Source organism: Parambassis ranga, chromosome 2, assembly GCF_900634625.1.
Source record: "Parambassis ranga chromosome 2, fParRan2.1, whole genome shotgun sequence".
NCBI lineage: Eukaryota > Metazoa > Chordata > Actinopteri > Ambassidae > Parambassis > Parambassis ranga.
Window position 1 is genome coordinate 35400840 of NC_041023.1, and position 21975 is coordinate 35422814.

At 47.4% G+C, this 21975-nt stretch overlaps 3 protein-coding genes across 4 annotated transcripts; 2 read left to right on the top strand and 1 right to left on the bottom strand.

Moving 5' to 3' along the window:
* Positions 1–2229: 2229 nt before the first annotated feature.
* Positions 2230–8300, top strand: tbk1 (TANK-binding kinase 1). Of its 2 annotated transcripts, XM_028394260.1 has the most exons (22): positions 2230–2372; positions 2840–2950; positions 3116–3222; positions 3289–3429; positions 3506–3635; positions 4273–4454; positions 4549–4709; positions 4788–4898; positions 4973–5152; positions 5235–5431; positions 5512–5570; positions 5651–5742; positions 5844–5945; positions 6035–6113; positions 6199–6320; positions 6389–6465; positions 6661–6700; positions 6776–6877; positions 7027–7123; positions 7278–7378; positions 7459–7530; positions 7614–8300. In XM_028394260.1, exons 3-22 carry the CDS (start codon positions 3136–3138, stop codon positions 7651–7653), a joined length of 2172 nt encoding a protein of 723 aa, XP_028250061.1. In that variant the 5' UTR covers positions 2230–2372; positions 2840–2950; positions 3116–3135; the 3' UTR covers positions 7654–8300. The 2 variants fall into 2 exon arrangements, with proteins under 2 accessions (XP_028250061.1, XP_028250070.1); XM_028394269.1 differs by lacking the exon at positions 2840–2950 and having other exon boundaries at positions 2295–2372.
* A 356-nt stretch (positions 8301–8656) lies between these two features.
* crebl2 (cAMP responsive element binding protein-like 2) lies at positions 8657–10125 on the top strand. Its single transcript, XM_028394779.1, has 3 exons — positions 8657–8876; positions 9321–9518; positions 9607–10125. Exons 1-3 carry the CDS (start codon positions 8682–8684, stop codon positions 9754–9756), a joined length of 543 nt encoding a protein of 180 aa, XP_028250580.1. The 5' UTR covers positions 8657–8681; the 3' UTR covers positions 9757–10125.
* Positions 10126–12380: 2255 nt separating this feature from the next.
* On the bottom strand, positions 12381–15200 carry gpr19 (G protein-coupled receptor 19). Its single transcript, XM_028394580.1, has 2 exons — positions 15106–15200; positions 12381–13776 (listed from the first exon to the last, which is right to left on the bottom strand). Exon 2 carries the CDS (start codon positions 13748–13750, stop codon positions 12476–12478), a length of 1275 nt encoding a protein of 424 aa, XP_028250381.1. The 5' UTR covers positions 13751–13776; positions 15106–15200; the 3' UTR covers positions 12381–12475.
* Positions 15201–21975: the final 6775 nt, after the last annotated feature.

The following is a 21975-nucleotide window of genomic DNA, read 5'->3' on the forward strand; positions in this document are numbered from 1 at the left end:
TCCATAGTATTTTTGTACCACATACTGTGTAGATAAAACGTATTTATAAGCTATATAGAATCATTGTAAATCGATCCATCGCAGTACTTTTCATTCCGTCTTTTTTTTATATTGCCTCATTATATTTTTCTACTCCGAACGTACGCTGACAATCTGCGCTCAGTCCGATGGAAGAACACATCCGGGTCTTCTCCACGTCTGAAGGACTGTTGGTACCAAATGAATATTTTTTTACACGGCGTGGCGGCAGATGGCGGAAACGCCAGGCGCCATCTTTTCTGTCTGTTTGTGCGCGCTGACGGCTGCGCGCTGTTTGCAGTGTGACGACGGCTTCTAAAATATCACCAGCAACAATCTGAAGACAATCTTTTCCTCCTAACACACACACACTCTGCCATGTTCTGTAGTTTTGAAAAGCACAACAATCTTTTAATCGATTTTGCCATACCAAGACTTTTATGTTTTGTCGTCAGATTGTTATGTTGTTATGTTATCATAAAACATAACAAACAATTGTCATCCTGGTCAGACTTTGACATGTTCAGGCACAAACTGAAACTTTCATCCAAATATGTTTAATCTCTAAACAGTTTGTAGAATTGATTGCAGACTGACAGGTCTGATTGACAGGCACGTTGGCGGCTGTAAGCACAGCTTTTTCTAATCAATCATTCCTTTGGATGCAATGAACAAAACAGAATTGTGGACTTTGCAGGCCTCCATACACGACTCGTCACCGTTTATTAAATGTTTTTTTTTACAGTGTAGTACTCATAATAATGTCAAGAAAATTTAAATCAGTGGAGAAGCCAAAGCCACGCTCATCTCAGACCGTGTGTGTGTGTGTGTGTGTTTTTGGTGCCTGGCTGCCTCCGTACGTCGTCAGTGCCACATCTGCCGCCACCTGAGACCTACCTGTGGTACAATCACCTCCCACCACCTCCAGGTGCGTTCACAGTTCTCCTTTCCTGACTGCACTTTATGGGACTTTTTATTGTTCGAGCTGATTTTGGTACAAATGTCTCAGCCGAGTGAAACTTTGCGAGGAGACAATGGGAAGGTTCAGTCTGAGCGGCGCAGGCTGAATCACTTCCTCTGATCACCACATGTGGGGCCTGCGGGTTCCTCCCTGTAACCTTTACAACGCTTTCAATCAGACAGTTTTTACAGAAATGTTCATCCAAAACTGTAAAAACTTGAAAAAACTCTGGCTGAACACGGACTTTTATCAGGCCCCATGTTCCACCTGTGGAGGTGATTCACCTGAAAGCTCCGCCCCCTCAGCCTCCAGGTGTTTGTGGAGTAAATGTGAGTTTTAAAGTGTGGGTTGGCTTCAGGCAGAGCTCCCTCCTGAAGGGGGCGCTGGGTACAGCTGAGAGGAAGGTGTTTAAAGGGTTACAGGAAGTAGAAATGTAAAGTCATTTAAAGCACTTTTGTTGACATGAAGTGGTCCGTTTTGATGTGGTGGTGCTTTGAGGATGTCTGTGGAGACGACCACCTTCAGTTAATTTCCACTAACTCTGTTTTTGTACGACGACTGCTTTACCTGTAAACAGATGGACCTGTACAGCCCATCAGCTGCCACCATAAGCTGTTGTTTCTCATAAATGCTGATTTTTTTCCCTTTGTTAAATATAAAGTGAGTGAACTTTTACCTCCATGTCTGTGTGCTCTTTGACATTCAGAGGGGAAAAAGAGGCGAACAGATGATATACATTAACATTAATTTCCCTCCAATGATCAATAAATTCTTATTAAGTACTGGGTAATAATGCAAGGGTTTTAGTTTAAATATTTTTACACTGTAAAAAAGTAGTAACAAGTACACAAACATAATGTATATAAAATATTATCTTGTGTAGGTACCGTTTATTGATGACATCAGTTTCCTCTTTAAATATAATGGGAGGAATCTGTGACGTAGCCTAAAAGGTTATTTGTTTAACACTACATTTAGCACGAATGTGTCTTTAAGCCACGGTGATTATAAAGGTCATTTCTGGTATTGGCTGTGAGTATCGATTTCCAGAATGTGTTGTGATCAGAATCGATTTAGAAAAGGCCCACCTCTTTTACCGTAATACCGGCTCAGCGCGTGTATTGGTACGTCAGCTCGTGTCGTCATCGCGTTTCTTGTCTGTTTCCGGTTTTTTCGTCCTATTATGGTCAAAACAGTCCGCAGCTAAACAAATAAAACATTAAAAACGTAAACAAACGGAGAATTATTCTGTGCTTGTTTTTTATTTGCCGCGGCTTTTCTCTGTATTACGGTAACAACGATGACACGACCCAACAACATGTGTGTTCGTAGTTGGCTGCTGTCACGTGACAAAGGCATAGCGGAAGAAGAGAGCTCGGCCGCAGAGAGGAAGGTGAGAAAATAAACAAAAATAAAAACGAAACTCTCAAAGAAACAAATAACAAACCGCGGCTTCAAACGCCGTCACAGGCGCGTGACTCACCACTTTAGCTGCCGGGTCTGGTGTTCCGGTTCAGTGTGAGCGGCTAGCTTGTTAGCACGAAGCCGATTTCCGTGATCGATTTCCGACGTGTGTGTCAGTTTGCATCCATGTCGGCCAACAGAAAGTGAAAACAGCATCCACTCACACGAACCGGGACCGATTACCGGATCAGCCAGGCCGATCTGTTCCGTCTTTACCGGATCAGTCAGCTCCGTCTGCCACTGCTCAATAACAGCGAATATCAGCGCGTCACTGGCGGCTCCGCGTCAGAGTATTTGATGTTAAACGCGGAGTAGAATCATTGATCAATCAGTGATCGATCTGATAATTGATCATCTTCGTCGCGTTCCTTCACGTTGACCATTTTTCTGTTTCAGGCCTTTAAACGGGAATTTCCCACCGGGCGTGACGTCACCACGCACACCGTGACGCTGCTGAAACTTGGTTAACTACTGCTAACACATTGATTAAATATTGATCAGCAGTTGGTAAGTTGTATTGATAATGTTTTCCGCAGTATTGATCAGTTATTTAGGCAATGCTGCTGTATTGATCACAAAAAGAGTTGGTTGATATTAATAAATGTATTTTTTATTTTTGGAGTATTGATGAGCTGTTTGTGCTGTATTGATCAGCTGATTGCATGTCTGCAGGATCTGCTGCCGCCAACAGGATGCAGAGCACTACCAACTACCTGTGGCTCATCTCCGACCTGCTCGGTCAAGGAGCGACAGCCAATGTTTACCGTGGTCGACACAAGGTAGGCCGGTGCTGACAGATCAATGACTGGGACAGGGCCATGTGACGACTTTGTTTGTGTGTGTAGAAAACGGGCGACCTGTATGCCGTCAAAGTATTCAACAACCTGAGCTTCCTGCGGCCGCTCGACGTGCAGATGAGGGAGTTCGAAGTTCTGAAGAAACTCAACCACAAGAACATCGTGAAGCTGTTTGCTGTGGAGGAGGAGGTAGGTGCTCACTACTTAGTGTCAGAGAGATGAGGAGGATGATGATGATGATCTTGATCTGCCTGCTCTTCCTCAGTCCAACACGCGACATAAGGTCCTGGTGATGGAGTACTGTCCCTGCGGGAGCCTCTACACTGTGCTGGAGGAGTCGTCCAACGCGTATGGACTTCCTGAGGACGAGTTCCTCATCGTTCTACATGACGTCGGTGAGGAGCTGACATCTGTCGTCATGACAATGACGCAAACCTGTCTTATTGTATCTCAGACCGGTTTTTAGGGCCTCGGCACCAAAACGTTTCTTTGAAATGGGCGTGGCCAAAAGGCTCAGCTGTCAGTCCATTTTGACTGTGGACTCAGACTCCCATCATCATAAACTGGAGTCTAAATAAGACTCGGCCCATTGTGTTGGTTCTTTCTTCTATTTTATATCAATAGTTTAGTTGTTTTATCCGGCGGTGCCAAATGAGTGAGGCTGTAACATTCTCCAGAACCCAGACAGGAAGTCCATCATGTCTACTCACCAGGGTTCTGTCCTGCCACACATCAATGTTACAAACGTGTTTCAAATTTTATGTTTACAATTTCCCTCTGGGAACAATAAAGCTTATGTATCAATCTGTCTGTAAGACAAAAATCTCTGGAGGCTCCATCTACCAGTTTTTCTGTAAGTGCTCATGGAACCCACATGAGGTCGTGAACCTTGACCCACAGCGCCAACACCGAGGCGCTTTATGAACAATGAACACAGAAATGCAATGTTCCCTGCAGCTGCTAGGTGGCGCTGTGGCTGTTCACAGGACTGATCTGTTTCTGCTCTTTGATTGGCTGTTGTGTGTCCTCTAGTGGCAGGTATGAACCACCTGAGGGAGTACGGTATTGTTCACCGTGACATCAAACCAGGAAACATCATGCGGGTGATCGGTGAGGATGGACGCTCCGTCTACAAGCTGACGGACTTCGGCGCCGCCAGAGAGCTGGAGGATGACGAGCAGTTTGTGTCTTTGTACGGCACTGAGGAGTACCTGGTGAGAGAAGCAAACACACCTCTGAAAGAAACACATACACCTGCTCTAAGCTGGGAATAACTCCTCCTCCGCTTCTTGTGTTTTTCCTGTGCAGCACCCCGACATGTACGAGCGTGCTGTGCTGAGGAAGGATCACCAGAAGAAGTACGGCGCCACGGTGGACCTGTGGAGCATCGGCGTCACCTTCTATCATGCCGCCACCGGCAGCCTCCCGTTCCGACCCTTTGAAGGGCCGCGCAGGAACAAAGAAGTCATGTGAGTGCCCGATGAGAGGTTTGCTTGTTTGTGGTGAGGTCATGTGACCGCCAGCTGACCGAGTGGTTTGTGTTTCAGGTATAAGATCATCACAGAGAAGCCACCGGGGACGATCTCCGGCCATCAGAAGTGCGAGAACGGGAAGATCGAGTGGAGCACGGAGATGCCAGTGTCCTGCAGTCTGTCCAAGTATGACACACTCCACCCGCCCTCACCCTGAGAGAGACGGGCGCCATTTTATTCAGTGTGTGTCTCTGTCTCAGAGGTCTGCAGAGCCTGCTGACACCTGTACTCGCCAACATCCTGGAGGCAGACCAGGAGAAGTGCTGGGGCTTCGATCAGTTCTTTGCAGAGACCAATGACATCCTGCACCGCACCGTGGTCTACGTCTTCAGCCTGCAGCAGGCCACGCTGCACCACGTCTACATCCATGAGTACAACACGTAAGCCACCGACAGCCCCGCCGCTCTGCGTTCCACACACACCGCGTCACGCTGAAAGCTGTCGTTCTCCATGTGTCCGCAGGGCGGCGCTGTTTCAGGAGCTGCTCTGCCGCAGGACCAGCATCCCACTGCACAACCAGGAGCTGCTGTATGAGGGCCGCCGCCTCGTCCTCGACCCCAACCGCCAGGCCAAGACCTTCCCCAAGACCTCCAGAGACAACCCCATCATGCTCATCAGCCGTGAGTCCGTGGCCACCGTGGGGCTCATCTTTGAAGACCGTGCGTGTTTTGAACTTTTCCTCCATCAGCAGCTTTGATTTGAAGCTCGTTCACACACTGACGTGTTTCTGTCCTCACAGCGAGTCCACCCAAGGTGCAGCCACGCTACGACCTGGACCTGGATGCAAGCTATGCCAAGGTACGGTTAAACCACTTTACTTCCTGTTCCTCTACAGGTGAGTCGAGCTTGGGTCACATGACCGTCCTCTTCCTCTGCAGACGTTTGCAGGTGATGTTGGACATTTGTGGAAAACCTCCGAGTCTCTGCTGATCTATCAGGAGCTGGTGCGGAAGGGAGTGCGAGGGTTAATGTAAGTTTACATCAGGAGGGTCAGACCTCACTTGCTGTTTGCACATGAGGCCAATCAGAGCAAAGACGACCTGCTCACATGACGTCTTCTCTGTCTGTCAGTGAGCTGATGAAGGAGGACTACAGCGAGATTCTACACAAGAAGTCAGAGGTGTTCCACCTGTGCAACGTCTGCACGCAGATGCTGGAGAAGACTGAACAACTGTGAGACACACACACACACAGAGACAGAGGGAGACACAGACACACACACAGCTCTTGTGGTTCTTCATGTCGCCCTGTGCTGCGTTCAGGTTCGAGGTGTTGATGCAGGCCAACATGATGTCATCAGAATACGACGAGATCTCAGACATGCACAAGAAAGTCCTCAGAGTGAGTGTTGCTGTCACGTGACTTGGTGTTAGCATTTAGCTGCGTTAGCATGGCGAGCTGACGTGAACACGCCTGATGTGTGCAGATCTCCGGCTCTCTGGAGCCCATCGAGCGAACAACGCACGACATCAAGAGTAAGTTTCTCCCAGGAGGCCTTTTGACGGACGGCTGGACACAACAAGTGGGGACTCACCCTGAGGACAGGAAGTAAGTGTGTGTGTGTGTGTGTGTGAGTACAGGGATCAGTGTGTGACGCTGAGCCTCTCTCTCTGCAGCGTGGAGAAAATCAAAGTTCTTCTGGACGCCATCACCGCCATCTACCAACAGTTCAAGAAGGACAAAGCAGAGAGACGTGAGTGCTCTCACACTGCAGCTAAATGCTAGCTAGCTACTGTTTATCTGTTAACTTTGTAGCCTCTATAAACCCTGTTCTACTGTGTGTTGGGGTAACCACTGCTTCTAGCAAACATTTGCCGCAACTTAGCTTCAGAGTTGGAGTGGACCGCTGTGTGCGAACTTTATGACTTTCTGTTGTGTGTCTGTTCAGGTCTGCCGTACAACGAGGAACAGATCCATAAATTTGATAAGTGAGTTCTCTGGGTCCTAGCAGTGCCGTCATGAATGTAGCGTTGTAGTGCTGACACTGTTGTCGTCTCTGACAGACAGAAGCTGGTCCTTCACGCCAGCAAAGCTCGGTCTCTCTTCACAGAGGAGTGCGCCATGAAGTACCGCCTTTTCATCTCCAAGAGCGAGGAGTGGATGAGGTAACATCCCGTCAGCCATCAGCCCTGTGCGGCAGGCTTTATGGGGTTAATCACAGCAGGCCTGTGAGATGCGCCGCACAGGAAGTGGGCTCTCTGTTGCTAGGCAACATGTTTGTCTGGAGCGCTGAAGCATCGTATGTGTTTTGCAGGAAGGTTCATCATGTGAGGAAGCAGCTGCTCGGCCTGTCTGGTCAGCTGATCAGCATCGAGAAGGAGGTCGCCATGTTGATGGAGAGAGCCATTAAAGTAAACAAACAAACACCAACACACAGACACACACAAAGCTGGGGGGGATCAGACAGGGTTTAAACCTCGTGTGTGTGTGTGTGTGTGTGTGTGTGTGTGTGTGTGTGTGTGTGTGCGTGCGTGCGTGCGTGTGTGTGTGTGTGCGTGCGTGCAGCTGCAGGAGCAGTTGCCTCAGAAGGTTCTTCCTCTGGTGTCCAGTGGGATGAAGCCTCAGGCGTATCTGAGTCAGAACACTCTGGTGGAAATGACACTAGGGTAAGTGTCCACTCTTCATCTTCATCATCTTCATCACATGCAGCTGGCTCAGTCTGTGTGTGTTTGTGTGTGTGTGTCAGGATGAAGAAGCTGAAGGAGGAGATGGAGGGCGTGGTCAAGGAGCTGGCAGAGAACAACCACTTCTTAGAGAGGTGACTGGTTGTTGTTGTTTATCCAACGAATGTCTGATGGAGCCGAGAATCCACAGCTGACCTGTGCCGCCTCCTCCCTGCAGGTTCGGCACGCTGACGTTGGACGGCGGCCTGCGAGGCTGAGCAGCCATCACGGCATCTGTACATACGCTGTGTGTTTACCTGTAAATATGTGAAACTGGGATGAAGCTTTTGTAGGAGGAGCCTCAGCTGCCTGCAAACCAGCTCTGCTGCCCCGACGCTTTGAGTCATCAACACAACGTTAACCCTTCCCTGGAAAGGCAGAGCGGCACCATCTGACCTTGACCTCCACCTGAAAGCTATAGTAAAAACATATCTACAGTTTTAGGAGGATTAATTAAAGGGTTCAGTGCCATTATGTAAAAACATTAAGGATGCCAAGTTATGATGTTTTTCAGTTTGTAAAACCCTAAAAATACCTTTAATCCATTCATTATTATTTTCTTATACATGTAAGTATGATTACAGTGATATGAGCCATGAGGCTGATCAGTAATGGATCAATCCTTCTGATGTTTGAGGGGACATGTGTCCGTCAGTGCAGGTGGAGCTGTGTGTGGTGGTTCAGGCTGGAGGATGATTGACAGTCTGTCAGGTGAGGGTGTTTCAGAAGAATCTGGTTTAATAGTTTTATAGTGTATGAAGGACGCTTCATGCATTTTGTACCTGGATGAAGAAATAGACACAGAAAGGGTCGGCCCTCTCAAAAAGTCCAGAATAGCATTAAACTGAAGAGTTAAAGACATAAACAGACTTCAGTCCCTTTATTGGTCCTTAGTGCTGATGGTTTAGATATTTATTGATCAGTAACCTTCACTTCCTGTCTGCTCTGTAAATTGTAGAAAGGCTCCGCCCTCTCAGAGCTCTTTTATTTTGTCAATAATCAGCAACATGTAAATAAATCAATAAATATCTGAAGACAGACAGGAAGCTGCTCGCTCGCTGTGTCCGAATGCAGCGCGTGTCATCATTTAACTGTGAAGAAGCCACAGCAGCGACGGACCAGAAGTGATAGACTGAGAATATATAAAATGATTAACGATGATTAACTTCCTGTTTCCTGTTTACTCTCTTTGTCCCTGTTCAGTTCACTCAATAAAGAATTGTTTGAAAAAAAAAGCTGTACACACATGACGTTTCCCTGTGACGTCGACAGGAAACGCGATGTAAACAAAAAAACGTCAGGTTTGGTGCTTCTTCATCTTTCTGCCTCTGAGGCTGGTTTAAGAACTCGTATTGAAGGATTGATCAGACCTGACTGGTTTCCGCTCGTTAAGCTAGTCGCTGCCAGCACGTCAGCGCTGCACAAAATGGATGATAACAAGGTGAGGAAGCTAACGGCTGCTACAGATTAGCTTCAGCTAGATTGGAGTGTTTAACGAGTCAGTGGACGGTTATTTAGATGTTAGCTGGAAGCTAATGTCAGCATCGTGATGTAGATACGGTAACGTTTTTCATTAACCGTTTTTATACAGTCAGAGACTGTAAACACGTTACTGAGTATTACTGAGACTGTGGTTACTGGTCCTCTGCTAAGCTAGGCTAATAACGAAGCTAAGAGTTAGCTTTGTACATTAAATGAACATAAAACCGTCGAGCAGTTACCCTAATGTTATAATATATCAATACATTTATATAACTGTCACTGAGTCCTGTTCAGACTCTGCTGTGTGTGTTGATGCTGCAGCTGGATGTCAGTGTGTGTGTTTCCTGCTGTCTGCTGCTGTCTCAGTGCTCTGCAGTAACACGTCTCTCCTCTCTTTGGCTAGATGGTTGCTGGCAAAGTGAAGAAACCAGGAAAACGTGGACGCAAACCTGCAAAGATCGACCTGAAGGCCAAACTGGAGAGAAGTCGTCAGAGCGCCCGAGAGTGCAGAGCCAGGAAGAAGCTGCGCTACCAGTACCTGGAGGAGCTGGTCTCCAGCAAGGAGCGGGCCATCTGCGCATTGCGCGAGGAGCTGGAGATGGTGAGGGGGCTTCTCCTGGCTCATGGTAGGTGTGGTGATTAATGTGCGTCTGTTGTCTGTGCTCTGATCGGTCGTCTCTGTCCCGCAGTACAAGCAGTGGTGCTCGGCCATGGATCAGGGGAAGATCCCGTCGGAGATCAAAGCTCTGCTGACCGGGGACGATCAGAAGATCAACCAGAGCGGCAGCAGCACCAAACCGTCCAAGAACAGCAAGAACAACATCAGCAGCCAGAGTTAGAGCTCCACCGCTGACCCAGGCATTTCACCGTCTCATGAATGATCCTTCATCAGCCTGATCACTGATCAATAACATTTTCTTTTCTAGTTCACAGCTCAGTCATTTATGGATGCGCTCACATGTAGAATAACAGTGATTCTTCTTCTTTTTATTTTAATTTAATCCTGAAACATTTTTCAGACTAAATCTGCTCCAGTGAAGGAGGCGGCTCCTGATTGGATGCTACTGCATGTTTGTCATTCAGTGTGTGTGTGTGTGTGTGTGTTGTCCTGATCCTCTGTAAATCTTGCAGCACTTTGTAAATCTGGCCGAAGCACTTTGATGGAAAACATCTGTCTGTTTAAATAAAGCTGTTTGAGTTTTTGTGTCTGAGCTGTGAATGTTTTGCAGCAGGAACATCAGTTAAAAGTAGTATTCAAATGTATGATGATGACTGATAATCCGTGAACAGTTCATACAGCTTTTAACATTGTATGCTGATATAAAGGCAGATGTCTGTGAAAATTATAGCTTAACATCAGCTGACTGGTTTGTTTCATTCAAATGAAAGTATCTTGGTAGACAGACAAGACATGGATCTTCAGGTGAAAACAAAGTCCAGACGGATGGCTTTTTGCACATGTGACGTATATTTAAAAGAATATCTTTGTACAGACAGAGGGCCAGTGGTTGAAGTCAGAGAAAGGTCTGATCGTAGAGCTGACAGTCACAGACGTTCATCACAATGTGTTTATACAAGCAGCTGAGGACGAGTCTGACGCGCTCAGCACCTCGGTGCTCGGAGTAAACAGGTGTTTGAATCCACTGAAAGATGCACAGAGCTTCTGATTTCCAATGCTAATACTAGGTGCCAACAGCCTTTTACAAAGCATTGTTTTTATCAGAAGCAGGGACTGAATGTGACTCTGTAAGGTTAGCTTTAAGCTGCTAGCACTGCTCTGTGGAGCAGTTTTACCATCTAGCTGCATGCTAACTGCAGCCGAAGCTGACGGAATGTGTTCAGATATGAGTCTACATGACATCATTGCTGTTTAACTGCTATCCACTGATTCTTGTTTTCTTCGTGTGGCCACAAGGGAACAGCTAGCTCAGAGTTATACTGATTTTTATATTTTTTAATTATCCTGAGGGGAAATCTGAAGCTAGCAATTTAAACATTCTTCCTTCCACCAGACTACATCGGTCCGCTTCCTTAAAGAGACAAAATCCACCACATGTCACCAACCAGAGCCCTGTGAGGAGGTCTGCTGGTTCATAAAGACCTGGACATGTTGTGGTCTTACTGAAGGTGCCTTAATGCTCGTACTCTCCTCACAAAGATAACAGCAGTCCTCCACAGGCGGGCGAGCCGTCTGTCAGAGATTCTCATGGTCTCACGGTCTGGTCCTGGTCGGCCTGCTGTAGCGTCGGTCTCTGTTAGCTAACTAGCATAAGCAAAGCCAATAATGTCAATACCATTAGCTTCCACCACACACAGCTGCAGCAATTACAACACGTTCTGATAGATGACCACAGACTGTTAGCACACGTTAGCAAAACAAAACCAGATGAAAAAATGATAGATTAAAACGCAGCAAAAAAATTAACCACTTAATACCCGACGTTAGGGGTGGAACGGTTCAGGAAAAAAATCCGAACCGTTCGGTACACGTGTTTCGGTTCGGGGCGCGTGTTCTGTTCGGTTCTGGACATCAATAATACAGCTGTTTTTACCACAGCATATAGACGAGTGTTGGCAACTTGGCGTCTCTCTCGCTACATTTGGCGGCTTTTCAAAAAAAATGTATCAAAAACTACTAATGACTCTCTCTGGTGACTTTTGGAGACTGACATGAAGTCATTCTGCAGTCAGGCTACTGTCCTCGACAAGAGAGACCATGAGCTCCTCCCGCGCAACAACGCAGTCACTCTGGCGTCACGCAGCAGAGACCCACACCACTCTGCGTCCAATCGTGCGCAATGCTGCCGAAGGTCCAGTCAGTGTTTACAGAGCGGGATGTAAATAGCATATTTCATTGGCAAAAATAAAATAAAAACACGGACATCAGTAACGTTAGCTTAACCTACCGTAGTCATAGAGTTCAGTCTATCCAACTAGCATGTAATGAGCAACGGTGGACAAAGCAACACACGTTCTCTGACTGTGTTTGTCTGTGTGTGTGTTTGTGTGTGTACGCACATCGGGCCTCTGTGCGCAGACAGAAATGACATGCTGCTGTGCAAATAAAATAAATAACATGAGCTGTTTAGTTTGGTTAATAAAAGAACAAGGTTCTATAGGAAAGGTTATCATAAATGGCTTCTGTTATGATCTGGTGCTATATAGAAATTAAAAAGAAATAAAATTGACTTGACCTGATATAATGATATGGGAAACACTGAACTGATTCTTAAATATGTTGAATGTTGGATAAATAGGCTATGTATTTTATGCTCACCTGGTATTTCCAGTGTTAAAAGTCGAAAAAAACCTTAACATTGTGAACCAAACCGAACTGAACCGAAAACCGTGACATCAGAACTGTGATACAAACCGAACCGTGGATTTGGTGAACCGTTCCACCCCTATCTGACGTATATAAAAATCTCCAATATGGCTGCCAGGAGGTTCAGAAAAAGCCCTTTATACACATTCTGCCAGCTCTGCAGTGCTAGCTCTTTAGCCTGCAGCTAGCTCTCCTGACATTGTGCCGTCAGAGTTCCTTGTGTTTTCACAGTTTCACACAAACGTGTTGGGTGGGTTGGCGTTAGTGGGCCAGGCAACCTTCTTTTCTTTTGCCTCTCGGTCAAAGAGGTTGCAGTCCGAGTCTTTGGCGACCGTCGTTGCCTGAACTGGGATGTCCACCACCCCTACGTAGTTCTTTTTGGCCATGCGGGAGCTGGCGGTGATGGTGTACGCATTGCTGCGGTAACACTTCATGGATGACATGCAGAAAGTCTCCCGCATTCCACGCCTGAAGTTTGCATTGTAGACGGAGTACAGGGTCGGTTTGGATGCCGTGGAGCTGAAGGAGATCCAGGCAATGGCTGTGAAGAACAGCAGTCCCTGCCTGCTGGCTCCATCGGACTCCCTCGGGTGCCACAGCTGGGCCACATAGAAGGGCATCCAGGTGAGGAAGAAAACCGAGTTGAGCATGAGGAACATCTTGATGGTCTTGACTTTAGTCCGTGGGACGATGTTCATCGTCCGGCGCACCGCGTGACCGTCTGCACTGATCCTCCAGATGTAGCGTATCACCCGCTGGTAGAAGGAAACCATCAACGCCACCGGGACCAGAAAACCTAGTAGCAGATGGACTGTGGCGTAGGTCACGCTGCCCCAGCCGTCCGGAAGGAAAAAGTCACAATGGCGGTCAGTGGACACTGATCCATAGAAGAAGAGGCATGGCGAGACGAAGGCTGCATCAAACAGCCATGAGGCCAGGATCATCTTCTTCGCCTTTTCCCTGGACACCTTGAAGCTGAGTGGGTAGATGATGGTGTAGAACCGGTCCACAGAGATGGACAGCAGCACGTACACCTGCACACCGGGGCACAGGTGCTGCAGGTAGCGAACAAGCTTGCAGGCCGCAGTGCTCAGCGGCCATCGTCCTGACGTGACCTGCAGGAGGATGAAGGGAGCGCAGCCGAGGCTCATCAGCAGGTCGGCACAGGCCATCGACACCACAAAGTAGTTGGTGGTGGACTGAGTCCGGCGGCTGCGATGAATGACCAGGCAGACGAGGGCATTTCCCAGGATGGAGACCAGCCAGAGGACCCCGAACACCAGGCCCAGGACGGCGACCTCGCCTTCAGTCAGCTCATAGGAGGCGGAGGTGGTGTTCAGCAGGCCAGGGGACGAGCCCTCGAGGCTGCAGAGGGGGGTTGTGGGTAAGGTTGCCAGGACAGATGAATTTTCTATTCTAGAGAAGTTGAATGACATCGGATACGAGAAGGCTGGAGCATAGAGGGAGGGACGGACACCAGCTGAGGTTGTTGATTGAGCGTACACCATGGCTGATCTGCTGCACCTGGGCAGAGCTGTGGACACACAAAAACACTCATCAGTGTGTGACAACCATCCACAGAGCTCACCAACAACCATCCACAGAGCAACAACCATCCACAGAGCTCAAAAACAACCATCCACAGTGCTCACCAACAACCATCCACAGAGCTTAAAAACAACCATCCACAGAGCAACAACCATTCACAGAACTCAACAACAACCATCCACAGAGCAACAACCATCCACAGAGTTCACCTACAACCATCCACAGAGCAACAACCATCCACAGAGCAACAACCATCCATGGAGTTCATCAACAACCATCCACAGAGCTCAACAACAACCATCCACAGAGCTCACCAACAAACATCCACAGAGCAACAACCATCCAAAGAGCTCAACCACAACCATCCACAGAGCTCACCAACAACCATCCACAGAGCAACAACCATCCACAGAGCTCAACAACAACCATCCACAGAGCAACAACCATCCAGAGCAGCAACCATCCACAAAGCAACAAACATCCACAGAGCTCACCAACAACCACGCAACCTGCCAAACCCTGGCACCTGCTACCAGGATCCTGATGGACTCAGAGGTGGCAGGGTCTCAGGTTGGCAAGCGGACGGATCAGCTGCTCAGTGGGTTGGTTGTTGTCACATGATGCCCTCTGATGGTGGTTCAGCTGTCTCACTCTGAGCTGCTGCTGATTTAATTAAGTGTTCTCCCTCTGAGCCCGGGGAGCGCTCTGTTTATGCTGCTGCTGGTTCCAGCCTTGGTAACCTCATCCACACTGACAGACTGAAGGCTGGTGGTAAAACTGCTGTACATCCTGTTAGCTGTTAGCCTGATGCTAACCTCTGAGTGGGACCCCTCACAATGTCAAACCAATACACTGCTGACCGATCAGTCACGTATTGTTTCTGCTCGATGTGTTTATGACCAAACATTTGTAGACAGCTCAGCTCTGATTTGCTGCTGTTGATCAATGGTTAACCAGCAGAGCTGCAGCGATTGATGGATGAGATCAATAAACTACAGATGTTTGAAAGATTGATTGTCTGTCACGGTGATATTATCAGGATGCAATAATAATCTGATCACTTCTTAATATTCGATAGATAGGCCTACAGCTTAAAAAACACCTCAGCTTCACCTGCGGCGCGTGCAAACACGCGCGCGCGCACACACGCACACAGTGTGCAGTGGTTCCTTTAAACCCAGGCTGATTCAGTGAAGAGTTAACCCTCCTGATGGAAAAACACTGAGCAGCTCTGTGAAGCCACTGATCACACCGTTTAATCAGATTACGTTAGTAAATGTTCCAAATCGATCAACAAATACGTGAATGTTCTGACCTGCGGAGCCGCTTCATGTCAGCCTCCATCCATCACACCGTCCGTGTCGCAGCATCATGAATCCACATGGAGGAGCTTCAGCGTCCGTCCGTCCGTCCTCAGCCTGCATATGACGGGGCTGCGCGGGTCAGACGCTACATCCCGGTGTGTTTCCACCGAACCGGAGCGGCGGGAGGAGGAGGAGGAGGAGGAGGAGGAGGTCTGTGCAGCAGCGGACACCGAGGCTGGAGAATGAAGCTGCAGCTGATGAAGAGGAAGATGGATGTTTTCTCTCGACCAGCAGGGGCGGACTGAGGTTTCAGGGGCTGCGGGCAGGAAGTGGAGAGGAGGGCCCCTATGGAGGACCGTTCCCACCAGAAGCAAACAGCCTGAGGAGGCTGATACACTGTAAAACATTCCGATGACTTCATCAAAGTGATGTAACTAAATGCATTTGATTACTTTTGATGATTGTTCTGCAGTCATCAGTGTGAACACTCCGGTGCATCGTTGCTGTCTGACTGGTCGCTGCCAGCAGCAGGTGACAGATGACAGGAGAGCCAATCAAAAAGCTGCTGGTTTGTGGAGAGGATCCTGTCATGAAAAAATATTCAAAGTTGTAACTGTCACATAAATATGTTCAGTGAAAGATTTTTAAGTTTATGTTAAATGTGTTAAAATATGAATATAAGAAGAAGAAATAATTTAGTTAAAATGAACTATTGTTTACTTTCTTACTTTATTTGAATGTTTATTTTACAAAGCAGAAAGCAGAGGTCACATGGCCGGAAGTTAATTTACACCAAGGTATTGTGGGTATGCTAACATGAATGCAATGTGATGCACGTTCAGAGAGTAAGCGTATTCTACATGTGGTTTGACAGGCGCACGCTATAAATGTTTATTTTATTTGTTGCGCACATTGCTAATTTCTGTCAGTATCTTTGTGTTACATGTTTATGACGAATTCATTGTGTAGCTGTTTGCTAGATGCCAATGAGCTTTGGACTACCAACTATGGACATGTTCATTTGGAATTTACATGAACTGCAGAGCAGTTTATTTATTGTTTGTATTTTATTTTTATAGTTTTCACGGTGTCAAAGACGCTGTCGGGTGTTTGGTGAAGGAGGAGAGTGGAATAAAACCCTAAAAAGACATCTGTACCATGCGTGGCCAATATTCGAACCAGTGTAGCTACAAAAGTATTCAATAAACTTGAGCTTTTTTTTTTTACATGTTTTCATTTGTTACTGACGAACACTGTTCAAAAGTGAGTCAAGAATTTGAATCCTTATTTTAAACCAAACTTAATTTTATTGATTCACATTTCATTCTCCAAATTTTAAGATTAATCTTAAATTATTCTTTTCCTCAGCTGTTACACACATTGTGGATTCAAACTGACTGCATACATTCATTAGTTAAATCTTCAGCATGTTAGTGAAGCAGCTTAAAGGTGCAGTGCTCTCTAGTGGTGAGGGGTCAGGTCGCAGCCTCCTCCCATCTCTTAACATGTAGTTACAGCTCCAGCTGCTGCAGGTTTCAGTGTGTATCAGGAGGCTACAGTCCCACACTGTAGTGGGTTAATATGACCTGCTGGTGGCGTCTGTGAGGTGATAAATACAGTAGCTGCCATGTTGTCAACAACATAAACACATATGTGTGTGTGTGGGGAGGGGGGGGGGGGGTCAGAGTGTTTGTCTGAAGGATCAATAACACAGACACTGGGCCTGTAGACCTTCATACTCCTCCTCTTCCTCAGGTCATGTGACATTTCATTGGCCTTCAGGTCCAGTTTGTGTGTCTTCCTGTCTGTCTGCTGCTGAACTGGTTAATAATCCGTGTTTATCTTGTCGCCGTCTCCCCGCGGCCTCGGCGTCGACCTCCATCGGCGACGAGCTGCTTTCTGCCCGCTGCTGCCGACCTTCAACATGTTGGCTCTATAAAAGGAAACAATGCCGTCCATCTGCAATTATTGGTCCAACACTGCTGCTGTCGCAGCATATTGCCATGACAACCACTGCACAGAGAGGAGACAGTGATTCAGTTCAATTCAATTCAATTCAGTTTTATTTATATAGCGCATATTACAATCAGAAATTGTCTCAAAGCGCTTCACAGGAACCCCCCTAAGAGCACTGTGGCAAGGAAAAACTCCCTTTAAGAGGAAGAAACCTTGAGCAGGACCCGTCAGCTTAAGGGGGAACCAGTCCTGCACAGAACTACGAGGAAGACAGTAAACACAGATTATGAGACGATATTACCCAGTATGAGCCAGACTAAGGAGAATAGAGGAGAGGTCAGAGGGTGAGGGGGAAACTGCTCAGAGGATCATGTTTGTGCCCCCCAACATTGTAGGGCAAGAGAGACTTCACGGGCCGGACTGCAGGTCAGCATGCAGGTCTTGAGACCAGTGTGAGCCAGACTACAGTCTCGTTTCTTCAGGCTCATGGATAAATACAGCTGGGTATCATCAGCATAACAATGAAAGTTTATGCCGTGCTTCTGGATGATGTTTCCTAGAGGGAGCATGTAGAGGGTGAACAGGATCGGTCCGAGCACAGAACCCTGTGGAACACCGTGATTAACCCTTGTACCTGTGGAAGAAACATCGTTAGCATGAACAAAGTGAAATCTGTCAGATAAATATGATTTAAACCAGCGCAGTGCTGTTCCTGTAATCCTGATCTCGTGTTCTAATCTGTGTAGCAGGATGCGATGATCTACTGTGTCGAAGGCAGCACTGAGATCCAGTAGAATGAGTACAGAGACGAGTCCACGGTCCGATGCCATGAGGAGGTCATTGGTGACTTTAAGCAGTGCTGTTTCTGTGCTGTGATGGGCTCTGAATCCAGACTGGAAAGCATCGAGCAGACTGTTCCTATGCAGGTGGTCATTTAGCTGACTTACAACAGCTCTTTCGAGTATTTTGGAGATAAAGGTGAGGTTGGAGATCGGTTTGTAGTTTCCTAAGACGTCCGGGTCCAGTGAAGGCTTTTTAAGTATCAAGTTGACAAGTTGATCTGTCCTAATATAGACTCTCCGATCAGAGGAATAGTATCCTTGAGGAGCCGTGATGGGATCGGATCCAGAAGACAGGTGGTGGTCAGCTCAGAGAGGCCGATGGGCACGAAGCAGTCCAGAGTTAGATCAGGATCCGTTTCCAGAAGTGGCGGTGTATCCTCAGCGGTCACAGAGAGATTGTGGTTATGTCCTCTAATAGTGGTGATTTTATCGGTGAAGAAGTCTTCACTACTAAGAGCTGCAGGGATGCGAGGCTCCACAGAGCTGTGGCTTTTTGTCAGCCTGGCTACAGCGTTAAAGAGAAAGTGCGGGTTGTTCTTGTTTACTTCTATTAGTGATGAATAGTAGGCTGTCCTAGCTTTGTGAAGGGCCTTCTTATACGTCAGCAAACTGTCTCTCCAGGCCCTCTGGGAGTCAGATGATTTAGAGGACTGCCACATCCTCTCCATCCTTTGTGTAATCCGTTTCAGTGATCAGATATTTGAGTTGTACCACGGAGCTAGCCTCTTCTGATTTGTAGTTTTCTTCTTCAGTGGAGCAATCCTGTTTAAGACTGAGTGTAATGTGTCTGCAGTGTTGTTGACAAAGCGGTCCAGTTCTGCAGCAGTAATATTTAAGTTGGTACCCCCATCAGTACTTGGGACTTATGTTAAAATAAGTGTAAATTGGATTTCCATTGAATGTATGTATTTAGTAATAATTAGCTCATTAACTCTTTCACATCATTAAACCTTCTGTGTGTCACACTCATTGTTGTCATTGTTTTCCAAGGAACTAATGATGAGGGTCAGCAGCTAATTACTGCCGGGTCCCCTCAGGCAGAGGCTGATCAGCCCTGTCACCTCTTCAGTGAGAGACGTCCAATCAAATGCTCCTAGCGACAAGCTAATCGATATGAAGAGGCACAGATCTGCAGAGTGCACCTGTAAACACGCGGAGGACATGTTTTGTTGTCATCAGCATCATCAGAGCTAATAGCTTTGGCTCTGCAGCAGCTCTGATCACAATTATCAGTTAGCAGGGTTAGCCATGCATGCTAATCGCTCCAGAATGAGACCTTTCAGCCTCCTTCACTCCTTTGTCCTTGCTCTGCCTCCCCAGCCCTGCACCACAGAACGCCACAGCCTCAGCTGATCCACAGACTTCACTGTTACACAACAAACTCAAAACTCACACAACAACATGCACAACACACCTGAAATCAAATGACAAAGTAGAAGTGTGTAACTCTTATACTACACTGTGTACATGTCATACTGCCATACACTCACTGTGCAAGTTTGGTTTTTATATTTTTAATTTATACTCTTATATTTCATAACCTGTGACCTGTGAAAAATAATGAACTCAATAAAGTTTGATCTCTTCTTATCTTAACTTCAGTTTGGATCAGCTTTTACCTGAACCCATATGTGTCGTCCTCACACACGTCCGAGAGTCCCACAAATCACTGCTCCCTCTGATGCCCACAGTTAGAGGGAGCAGCAGGCATGGCAGTATGCAGTACTCTGAGGGGCCCTGAAGTATTTCTCTGTCTGCTTTACTGTGCAGTGCAGCATAAGTATTCTGAGTGTACTCTGCAGTACTCTGCACAGTGTCCAGTGTTCTGAGTATTCTCTGCAGTACTCTGCACAGTGTCCAGTGTTCTGAGTGTACTCAGCACAGTGTCCAGTATTCCAGGGTTCAGTCGTGTTGTCCGTTCTTAAAGCAGCAGTATTTTCCGTCGGCTCAGTGCGCGCTCCGTGGTGCTGCGGTCCCTTTAAGAGCGCTCTGGAGGCGCACGGATGACGACATGCTTGTATTTTTATCGCGGTGACCTCATCTCTTATGGCAGCGGCAGCTCTGCAGGACTTCACCGACTCTCAACTCTGTCCCGCTTCAGCTCCTGCTTTTTACCCCTCGGTACTTCCAGGCAGAACCGCCGGGACATCGTTCGGGACTGTGGAGTAGGTGGTCGTGTTGACAACGACTGAAACACGGTGAGTTTACCGACATGTCCGGTCAGAGTTTAGAGGCAGCGGCGGCATCTGGCAAAGTTACGTTAACGGGGCCTAAAGTTAAAGTTTGCTCCGTGAGTCCGTTCAGAGCGACACGGACGGTTTACACAAGCCCGGAAAACTTCCCCTTCCCTGGCTGTTTCTCTTTGAATCAGCCCGTCAGTTGGTGCGTAACACCGAAACACAAAATGTCAAAAGAGCTAGCTAACAGCTAACCGTACACAGAGCTAACAGCACAAACGGCAGCTAACACCTGAAAATGTCCCCCAGATTTTCCTGAACTCTCACAAACCTACCGTCATAAAAACACATATATAATGTTATAAACACAGGAGGCAGCGCTGCTGTTTCCACTTTCTTTGGATGATCTTCCTGAAAGTTAACTTTAGCTTCTTAACGATAATATTTAGTGTGTAAAATAAAAGAAGAAAGTACAGAGCTGCTCCCAGGAGAAAGAAACCCAGGGTGACTCCTGTAGACGATAAAGGGGACTGAAACTGATTTGACCTTTTTGGTGTGTGTGTAAGTGTGAGTGATATTAAAGGATGGTTTTTGGTCATCATCAGATCACTTCATCTTTATGTCAGGATTATTGATTATTGAAGTGATGTACTGTGATGACGTCCTCACAGAGGCTCTCTGCTCTTGCACTCTGGAGTTTTTCACTTTCAGGCTGAGTGATATGGCGCCCTGTCAGCTCGGGGCTGAGGCTCAACCGTCGGCTCAGGGCTGAGGCTCAGCCGACTGCATCCTTTGATTAAAGCAGGGGCTGGTTGTGGAAGTCTACGCTCAACTGTGAGAACTGATGGTGTGTTTTGACCAGTCAGGGGCTGAAAGGTCAACTTCCACATTTCATAGAGTGTGTGTGTGCGCAGGCGTGACGGAGCGTGGTGCAGATCAGTGGAGGTGTGTCATCGGGTCGATCAGACCTGCAGTCTGTCAGCTGACAGACGGTTCCTGTCCCGCTTCCACATATAATGCAAGTACACCCTTTCGAAGATCAATAAACTTTAATTTGCACTGCAGCGGGCCGCTGTGCGCAGACCGCTGCAGTGAATTTTAAAACCACCATGTAGACAGAAACACATAAAAGAAACTGATAGCAGAGATGGCACAAGAGGCCTGGGCAAGAGAACTAACGGGTGGCGCTGCTGCGAGTGCCGCCAGTGAGAAGGCAGAGAACTTCACTCGTACAACACGGACTGTCTCTGATAGCAAGTTGTGTACATAAGCATGTTTAGTCTCGTGGTGAGTTGGGTCGAAGTGCTGAACCGGCATTGTGCAGCTTCAGAGCTCCAGCATCCAAGCCCTGCAGCACTGTGATGCACCGTGGCGACTCAGACAGCGAGCTGACCGTGGTCTGCTCAGAACATCACATAAACGTCACACAATGAGTTAAAAAATAAGAACTACCTGTTGATCTGACACATTTTAAGACAGACCAGACTTTGCACAATTTATACGCTACGACGTAACGGAGTGACGCCTTTTGTCATCCAGCCTCTTTGGCAGTTGAGGAGGTTGAGTGATGGAGCAGACATAACCATGATGTCATCTGTGACACAGACTTAGGCCACTCCAAGCCGTTTAACCCGTGTGTGATGTCAGCGCAGAGCTGAGGCTTCTGACTGGCTGCTCTCACTGCGGAGCAGTTCACCTTCGGTCAGAGTCAGCTGACAGCTTGAACTTTGACACACACACACACACACACCTGCTGCTGGTGTGATCAGTGTGAAGCAGCCGTCGGAATGAGAAGGCTGGAATCAGTTTGTTTTCCACTCAGGTGGAGCAGCTCTGCCTCTAACAGCTAGCCACTCACTGTCCCCTGCACATCATGTGTCATGTGACTGCTGGCTGGTGTAGATTA

Excerpts from the sequence above, each read along its gene's own strand:
- crebl2 (XM_028394779.1), top strand. The coding sequence starts at position 8,682 with ATGACGTTTCCCTGTGACGTCGACAGGAAACGCGATGTAAACAAAAAA. Across the intron at positions 8,877-9,320 it reads ACAAAATGGATGATAACAAG|ATGGTTGCTGGCAAAGTGAA; the intron begins GTGAGGAAGCTA and ends CTCTTTGGCTAG. Across the intron at positions 9,519-9,606 it reads TGCGCGAGGAGCTGGAGATG|TACAAGCAGTGGTGCTCGGC; the intron begins GTGAGGGGGCTT and ends TCTGTCCCGCAG.
- gpr19 (XM_028394580.1), bottom strand. The coding sequence starts at position 13,750 with ATGGTGTACGCTCAATCAACAACCTCAGCTGGTGTCCGTCCCTCCCTC.
- tbk1 (XM_028394260.1), top strand. The coding sequence starts at position 3,136 with ATGCAGAGCACTACCAACTACCTGTGGCTCATCTCCGACCTGCTCGGT. Across the intron at positions 3,430-3,505 it reads TGTTTGCTGTGGAGGAGGAG|TCCAACACGCGACATAAGGT; the intron begins GTAGGTGCTCAC and ends GCTCTTCCTCAG. Across the intron at positions 6,321-6,388 it reads ACTCACCCTGAGGACAGGAA|CGTGGAGAAAATCAAAGTTC; the intron begins GTAAGTGTGTGT and ends CTCTCTCTGCAG.